At 38.1% G+C, this 9,511-nt stretch overlaps 1 protein-coding gene across 1 annotated transcript in view; it reads right to left on the reverse strand.

The window, feature by feature from the left end:
* Nucleotides 1–1,114: 1,114 nt before the first annotated feature.
* Nucleotides 1,115–9,511, reverse strand: part of LOC148412690 (potassium channel subfamily K member 10-like) — an 18,402-nt gene continuing 10,005 nt past the window's right edge. The window contains 6 exon segments of the mRNA XM_088433136.1: nucleotides 1,115–4,081; nucleotides 4,083–4,708; nucleotides 5,772–5,914; nucleotides 5,996–6,188; nucleotides 6,282–6,442; nucleotides 8,021–8,138. Of these exon segments, the coding sequence (XP_088289262.1) occupies nucleotides 3,982–4,081; nucleotides 4,083–4,708; nucleotides 5,772–5,914; nucleotides 5,996–6,188; nucleotides 6,282–6,442; nucleotides 8,021–8,138 (1,341 nt within the window). The 3' untranslated portion in view covers nucleotides 1,115–3,981.

The raw sequence follows: 9,511 nt of genomic DNA on the forward strand, positions 1-9,511 counted from the left end.
CTATTTATTTGTCTACTGTTGTGTCCAATTTGTCTCAGCGAGACGGCAAAGTGAATTGCATCCACACAAACACGTGAGAGCTTATTGGAAAAGCCAGGAAGTCCTCGACTGAGGACACTCGGTCTTAGCAGGGTAGCTCCAATGAGTCAGAAATTATAGAACAAAAATTAATGTCCACGGTGATGGACATATATGAAGAGGCTGGATTTTAATTATGTTGGAAAATTACTTTTTTTTTCTCAAAGTAAATACTGTGTTTTGCGAAAAAAAAATTGTAGTATTACGTAGTAAATTTCTGTAGTACGTTTTACTCTAAAAGCACGATTTTTGCTCCCTAAAAAGGTCTAAACAGGGACAAATTTACACTTGGATTAACTGTGAGTATTCTTATCTATTTTTATTTTGTCTCCAATTTTGAATTTTAAATTTAAATTTTACCCTAATTAAAATGGGACAAAATTGTTGTTGTTTTTTTAGTCTAAAATCAAATATATGTTTTTTTTTTATTCACTTATTTGTGCAGGGCAAAATTGCTTATTTTCTTTATGGAAATACAATTTTTTTTCTGATGAAAATTTTTTTTTATTATTTCAGTACATATCACTGTAAAAAGAGTACATTTGGTCTAAACTTACACTTAGTTTTTCTAACATATGTTAGTTAGTTTTAACAATACACAGTTTAATTGATATTTAGATTTAATAATACTGTATATTTGTTTGATTATTAATGTGGGGCAAAATCACTTTTTTCTTCAAGAAAATATTTTTTTCTTATGAGACTGAGATTTTTTGGTTTTAGCTTTTTTTTTTAAATGAATATTTCAGTACATTTCACTCCAAAAAGATCATAATATATATAGTAAACTTTCCACGTTTTTTTTCTTGGAATATTTTCTTTCCTCCAAATATAAATTTTAACTTTCAATTGTATGCAGTTTAGACGAGGTCCAAATATGGTTAATATTACAACATAAACTATGAATATAAAGACAGTGTTTCATTTTTTTCTGTAGTCTATAGAATAAACTTTGAGATTTTAATAAAAGTATAACATGACATTTGAAACACAAATGTAAGAAGACGAGTGTTGACATTTCATTTGCCATATTTATTATCTGCAAAACAAAAAGGCACTCAAGACACTTAACGTGAAATTTTCATAAAACGTTCACAACAAATAATAAATCATCACAGGTCATGGTCATGGTCATGAAGAGATTACAACCGCAAAGCCCATTTGTTTGTAAAATTGCCCTTTACAATTACCGAATACAAATTTATTTATTATTATTTTTTTGCAGAATCAACAGTACTTTTTTTAAACCAGGAAAAAACGTTTTAAATTGTCTAGTATTTTTGATGGGTTTATAGTGTTCCTCAATGAACCAATTAATCACTGAATTGATATTTTGTCACCTTTAGAACATACCAAAACAAGTCATCGCAATTGCGGAGACTAACTTTTAAAAATCAGTGAAGTGTTACACATATCAGTGAATTACAGCTTTCCATATAAGATGAACAGTTTACAACAATATAAGTGCTGCACAGATGTCAAAAAGAATTATTAAAAAAAAAAAAAAAACATGCTTGGTGAGTACAAAAAGGTGGTGTTAAAAAACCAAATCCTGATCAATCCTGATTTCTTTACCCCTCAAAAAGTAGAGAAGCGTGTTGCATTTCAGAAACACACGTTCATGCACAATCAATGAAGCTGATTAGCATGATGCGCTTCGCAGTCACTTAGCGTGTGTTCATTGATCTAAGTCTCTCCGAGTGTCCACCGTGTCTTCAGCAGCGGTCCAGAAATAGACGAGGCGTTACACCATGACAAAGCGGCAATTGAAGACGGATGATGATGTGGATTCATACGTCCGGGTTTTGTTTGTTTCGAGCATCTTGTTAAGCAGAAGCAAGCTAGCTAGCTTGCTAACACAAAGATAGACGCCACAAAAAATATCTGTTGAGGTATAGAGACTACATTTTCCTTGTTTTTTTTTTTGTTTTGCTTTTTTTATGGCAACAGTTTTTGCTTCCAGTGATTTTATGGCACGATGACAGTGATTCCCGGGAGTAGCGCCAAGCTAACTGAGGAAACGGAAAAGGCACATTTCTTCGATGTTTGCCTGTGAACTGCAAAAAAAAAAAAAAAAAAAACTGCAGGCGTTACAAAGGTCTGCCAGTGGGATTATATACTCAGAAGTACTTTTGTACTTGTCACTTTTAGTTGATTTAGGGAACCTGTAAAGGTTTTTGACCTGGAAAAGCAACCTTGGAGCCTAAACATTTGGGTAAAATTCATTTAGACTGTACTTTGACAGACAGGAGTGGCTTTTTTTTCTGGAAATCTTTTTCACTGTCTGATGAGTTTCTCGAGAATATACGGTGGACCCCCGCCAAACGAAATTAATCCGTTCATATAAGGCGAAATCGGCGTATGGTGGGCAATAGAAACCTATGCTAATTAGCTAATACGCGCAAAACCCTGGGTAAAAACATAAATATTTTACACATATATTAAAATTAACAAAATAGTACATTAATGTACAATTTATACATAGTATAAATGTCTATAATTAAAAAACATCATACATAAAAAAATATATCAAGGAAAACTGAAAGTTTATTTACCTTTGGAGTGACGTGACTTGAGCTAATTACGGCCATACTCCCTAGCGAAGCTAACAATGCATATGCCTTCTTCATATTTCTTGATTATCTCCAGCTTTGTTTCCATAATAATCTTCTTACTGCTCCCTTTAACATCACTTGCAATCTTGGGACCAATGGCTAACCAATTGAAGTTTGAATTGAGCACAATGCACAATAAATACGATATCGTAAGCACTCACACCAGATCAAGTCTTTAGCATATTAGCATAGCAGCGCATAGCATTTTAGTGACGCCGACCAATAGCGGACCAGCAGCTTAGTGACACAGACCAATAGCAGAGCAGCATCTTCTGCATCATCTGTAATTGTTGTTGATGCCGTAAAGCGGGTTAAAATTGCCATAAATAGGGACGAAAAAACTTAGTATTCCATTTCATAACGTGAAAAAAACGTAAGCCGGGGAGCCTGTAACCTTGGGGTCCACTGTAGTTAATTTTTTGGGTTTATGACAGTTCAGGTAGGAAAACGTTGACCATGGAGCTTTGGAGTTCAGCATACATCAATGTGTTAGGATTCTTTTAGATCGCGCCTTGATAGGCAGGCGCGGAGTAGTGTTGTAGTCAAGACTACCACCAACTGGACCACGACATTATAGAGACGAAAGAGTCTAAGACAAGACCAAGACTGCATATATCAAAGAGAAACCACACATAAAAAAAACAAACAAACAGGACAAATCAAACCCTAACCCCAACCCCCAAAATAAACAGTCTGTGATACTAATCATGTCATTTTTCACTGATCACAAAAGTAGGAGTGGTCTTGATGAAAAATCCCACGTCTGCCATGTCTGAGAAATAAGACAAAAAGAAAAAATAGTGGCCTTGAGACAGGTCTCGAGACTGAGACAATCTTGAGGACTACAACACTATGGACTCTATAATCTCTCTATCTGAAAAGATTCTACAGGGTTAATCATGCTGGTTTTCTGGCAGTTTTGGTTTGTTCAAATTAGGGGGCTTCTTGACTAATCCAGAAATTAGTAGCCCAATGGCTAACAATTCTTCTTGTTTGTACCTTAAGAAGCAGGAACAGATACATTCTGGCAGTTTATATCACTTTGTCTGATGGTTTTCTCAGGCAAGCAATTAAATGGTCTTGTTTTTCACAGTTCTGCAAACATTCACCTCGGATCTCTCCTTGAAGTCCAGAAATGATCCCAGTGAGGTTCATTTCTTTAAAAAGTATCTGAAGAGAGCTTTTTTCAGTCCCTAAATGTTCCTTTGTCTGATGAGCTTCTGTGCAGAACAGATTCTGATTTTGGACAGTTCCAGTACCTAAGCTATAGATGCTTCTTGGAGTCTCATTACCTCAAGAGGATTCTGTACCTCAAGGTGCACGTGAAGACTCCTACAGACAGTCCTCGGAGTTTCTTCAAAGAAAACACCACATCGTCCTGGTGTTTATAGTTCTGGTATGCACCCGTTCAACTTGGAACGATCCATGGAGTGCTGTGACAGGTTTGTCAAACTGGTGTTCCTCTCTTTCCTCTCCTGGTTTTCCTCATCCAGCTCGCAATCTTCTTCCCCTCCCTCGCCCCGCTCTTCACCAACCGCGGCGTTCCCATTGCTAACCCCGGCGCTGCCCCATCGAGCATCTCCGGGGATGTTCCTCCGGATCTCGCGGTTCTTGCTGCGCCTGGCCAGCTTAGTGAGAGAGCCGAAGCGTAGGTTGAAGAGATTTTCCTCCGAAGAGGACGCTGTCTGCGGCATCTGCTCCACGCCGCGGTGCTCGTAGGGCTCGCAGGCGCCTTTCAGTCGCAGGTTGTTCAGTTTGGTGTCGATGCTCTCCTGCGACGAGGTCTTATAACGACCGGTGTCCAGGCTTGCGAAAACCGCCCTCTTCTCCGGCGACAGCATATCCAAAGAGTGGGCCCGCTGCTCCAGGCCTAGCTGACGGCGCTCCATGCTGCGGATGGTGGCGGCCCGTTGGAGTTTGTCGTGGATCTCCACGCTCAGGCGCCGACGCGTCTCCCGGAACTCGGCCCGTACGTTGGCCTTCCATTCGGCCGCATGCGCTTTGATCTCCCCAACCTGGGAAAGATTTAGAAGGTCTTTGTTGAAACGGTCACTCAGGACTGAAATCCCTGATGAAAATGTGGGAACGGACCAGTGGGAAGCAGCTTCATACATCTGTTTGTTAGGTGGGACTGAACCATTTACCGTTTTCACTTACTGTAGCAATTAGGGTCTTAAATTGAACCCGATTCTTTGATTTTTACATCAAAGAAATTTCAAATCAAAGGGTAAGCATTGAAAGAAGACACTAGGAAGCTGAAATTTCACCCGGGTGGCGGTAACATGTCAAAGTTCAACATGGCACGATCACTTAGTTATCACACGACCGGGAGTCTACCATTCTTTGGCTGAAATATTCCTAGAATGATATGGAAGAAAATGACACAAAAATGTTTGAAAATACTGGACCAGATTGAATTAAGGTGGTTTGACTGCCTTGTTTTTGGTATGGAGATTCAAGGAGGACCTGTCCTGGTTTGGTCGATCAAGTACCTCTACCAGGGAGCGGTGTTGGCCAAAGTAACAAATGCATGTTGACGTTGGAGGTTCATCTTGATTCGCTCTAGTTTTCAAACGTTTTTGGAATGTTCACCAACAGTTTTTCTCGCGACAACAACAGTACAAGCAAATATTTGTTATCTTGACCTAACCCTGATGAGAATGCAACACCTGCTACCTTTGCCGAAACTCTAAGTGAATGTTCGCACCCTTTATCATGTCAGAAAATAGCAGAAAATGTTCATTGTATTGTTTTCTTTTAGATAATTAGGGATAGTTTTTACATAAAAAGGTGTTCATAATAATTACCAATTAGTTTTCATTTTGATGCGCTCATTTTTTTTCAGATTTAGACTAAGCTGTATTCTGTATAAATGCTGTAAAAAAGTAGTCAACAGTTGATGAAAGTTGATTGATATTGCTTTTTGGTTTTGTTAATGTTAAAAAAAGATACCTTTTTAGGTATACTTGGGCAATTTTTATTGGTAATAATCTTATTTACGATCTGCGCAATGAATGGGGGGACGTGAAAGGTTTTTTTTTTCCCAGGGGAGGAATACAATTGAGAAGCACATCCTACCTCTTCTTTGGTCTTTTTGGACAACACTCGAAGCCAATCTCCGATCATACTGAGGACGGCGGCAAAGTAGGCCAAACCCACCAGGATCCAGAACCACACCAGAGGTTTGTACCACTTCATGTAATCAATCCTGCGGTTTCCGCCTGGAAGAAGAAGAAAAAAAAAGAAAGAATCAATCAGGATGGACCTGATGACTTCGAGCAGACGTCAGGTCGAATACCAACCCGCCACGTAGTCGCCGATCCCCACTGTGGTGAGAGTGATGACAACAAAGTAGATGGCCTCCAGCGTAGTCCAGCCCTCGATGTGTTTAAAGATGACAGCGGGAACGGTGACGAAGACGATGCAACCGGCAAAGATGAAGAGGATGGTGGACGTCACCCGGATCTTGGTCTGACTGATCTGTTTGTGTTTTTGCTGCGGAGATGAGTAATGGTAAAAATAAGTAATCAGAGTAAATAGAGGCATCGCTCAATGAATCGCAGTGATTTTTCCAATAATTTGACTCACCCTGAAGATCTTCTCCACTCTCAAAATGCTTTTCACAAAAATGGTGCCCAGCTGGTCTCCGATCCCGGCTAACAGGAAGCCAAAAAGGGGGATGCCAAATATGGCGTAAAGGATGCAGAAGATCTTGCCGCCCTCCGTGCTTGGTGCGATGTTTCCGTAACCTATTATGCAACAAAAATGACGCAATGCCATTTTGATATATTCAAAAAAAGGAAAACCAGATTCTTTCTTGGCATCATCAACCTTGACCTTGCTAACGAGCCGATGAAATGCAATAAAAGCCTGCTAAGGACGTCTAAAGGTGCTCCAAAGAAAGGAAATGAGGAGATCAGGGGAGGGACATTTAGAAATAAGATGATTGCCTTATGCAACATCATCAATAGAAGCTCTTATGTAACGTTCCTGGAGGAAAGGGTCATGGTAAAATAAGATCACAGAACGTCAATAATTAAGTTGCCCTCAAGGAAAAAGACATTTGTTATTGTCAACGAGACGCAGTACGTTCGATTGGAATGACTTGGGGCATAATACGACTATTCAAATTTCCTACGAGCCAAATTTTCAGCGAATGGTAATTGAGCTCGCTTGTTTGGATGGGGAAATCGTGTTTCAATCAATTATTCAATCAAATGTGTACCAATTCGTCTAAAAACTACATTCTGATTAACTCATTCTTTAAAAGAGTCCAGACATATAATCTGCTGATTTTTTCTTCAAATATCAGACAGAAGAAGGGTCTAAAAATAACATGTCGACTCAATAAATACCGGCTATAATACACTATGTTGATAAATTATGAAATAAATCAATCAATCAATCAATCAATAAAAATGGAAAAATCGAAGACTCTTGAAAAGGGCATAAAAATCCGTCTTTGGGATTGATTGAGTTTATATTGCATTCATGGGCTAAATTAATTTGCCTCTTGCTGTCCACTGAAAATGACATCGGTGTTTCTCACGACCAATCACGGCACATCATTTCTCAGTTTGGTCATGTGACAATCGCAAGCTGAGTTGTGATTGGTTGATTACCTGAGATGTGAGCCTGTGATGTCAATTTCAGTCGACAGCAAGTGGCAAAATGGACGCCACGAGATTGCTACGAACAGGTAGCAAAATTTTTGTTTATCGGAATACAATGTTTAAACTAGTGTTGCTAAGTAAGATTGTTTTCTTGAATTGAGTCTACTAATGCTAAGTCCTAACTCCTGGTTGGTCGTACTGTTGCTTGTGCTAGCAGCTAGCATTAGCGGTTGCGCTGCAGTGGCATTTTACATGAAATAAAACAGAAAATTTAAAAGAGAAAAAAATGTTTATTAAAAAAGAAAAACCTTTTTGCTGGGACAATAGTTTTTGAAGAGAAATAAACAGAACGTGCACTTTTATGGCATGTTTTTTGTGCCAATATATAGTATTTTTGTGTCAATAATAAAATGGTCAAAATGTAATCTTTTTTTTGTTTCGTTTTGTTGCTTTTTGTGGAATTATGCCGCTTTCAAAGCTCAAAAGATTGCCTTGTCCTAGCAATACTTAGATATTGAACTTTTGTGTGAAAATATAGCAAAAATATTTATAAACTAACTCATTCAATCCCAAAGACGTATTTTCACGTCTTTACGTTGAGACATTCAATCCCAGGTACTTTAAAGTTTCTTCTTCTAATGTCAGGGATGTGTAGAGATTGAAAATAGAATGAGATTAAAATATGTCATCCGAAATTGGATATTATTAAGATACCTATGGTCGTGATAACGGTTCCGGCGAAGAAAAAAGCGCTTCCCAGATCCCAGTAACTGGAGTTGTAAGACGTGTCACCAATGGGACTCACTCCGGCACTCACAGCGTCGATGGAATGCTGCAAAGACACGCAAAAAAGTCCTTTTAATCTCATTTATAGAGCATTTCATTAAAACTCATTTAAGGCCAGCCCTAACACTAGCCTATTAAAAAAAAAAAAAACGAATTAACTCGTAAATGGGGGTAAATGAGTTCATGTACTTCTTTATGCATCTGTATCATTGTTCCATATGGTGCTATAAAAAAAAAAATGGCAGCTTTACATTCACTGTGACATTATTCACGCTTGTGCTTCATTACGGTGCCATAAAAATCTCCATCTGCTCTCTTTCGCTCTCATCAATGTTTAGTGTGAATTCTTTGTTTTGCCGTCTCCATGGCGACGTACACTTTGCCTTTGCTTGAGCCAACACTCCCGCTGGCATTATAATATCACTCATTATATTTTGGAAAGTCTTGCAGTGTTAGTACAAATCTACTGCTAATCATGTTTGGGTTACATGGAAAAACAACTGAATTCATAAATAGCTTTGCAAAATAGTTTTGTGGCAATATTTTGCACTTCTGTGGCATAAAATTGATTTTTATTTTTAAAATGCGAGGTTTTTGTTATGTAGAAAAATGAGGCCAAGATGGATCAAAATGTAAAAAAATAAAGTCATGTCAAAACATTGCTAATTGGACTGTAACATACAAAACATAAAATGCGATAATATACTCTGTATATTCATATATTTATAAAAATGGAAATAGCAATATTTATATAATTATTATTATATATAATTAGAGTATTATGGCTTTTGAAGACTTTTGCATGATGGGAGTCCAGGCTAAGCCAATCATCAAAGTCATTAAAAGGCTTGTAAATATCATAAGTTTGCAACTAGCGCCACCCTGTGGTTTTGGGGTGTCAACACAAAAAATTCTATTGCGCCCCCTTTGCGAATTGCAGTTGAAAGGATTCACGCCAGGATCGGGTTTTCAATATGTCCAACCTCAAATCACAATAAAAGACAGCAAGGGTGTGTAGACTTTTTATTTAAATCTTGTTTATGACATTATACTAGCAATAATATCGCATTGAATGCTTGTTCCAAAACATAGCTTTTTTAATGTCGGTAATTCATTGTGCAAACATGCTTGAATGTACTGCGACCTCATTCAGGGCCGCCCCCACACATTATGTTCAGCGTTTTGAAAGCGACCGCGTTATGAAATATGTAGCTACTCTCGTGACATACATTTCAAAGACGGAATACTTCATACGCGCATACTAATTATTTATATTACTGCACCTGTTTGCTTCTGATCAAACCCAGCCCCCCCTCCCCCCCCTTTTTTTTAATTAACGAATTTTCATATCTATAATTAGCTAGAACAGATATGAAACTAAACTCCAAATAACCTATTTCTCCAGTGGTGGAATGGCTA

This window comes from Hippichthys cyanospilos, chromosome 14 (genome assembly GCF_059441005.1).
Source record: "Hippichthys cyanospilos isolate Australia breed blue-spotted pipefish chromosome 14, RoL_Hcya_1.0, whole genome shotgun sequence".
Taxonomy (NCBI): domain Eukaryota; kingdom Metazoa; phylum Chordata; class Actinopteri; order Syngnathiformes; family Syngnathidae; genus Hippichthys; species Hippichthys cyanospilos.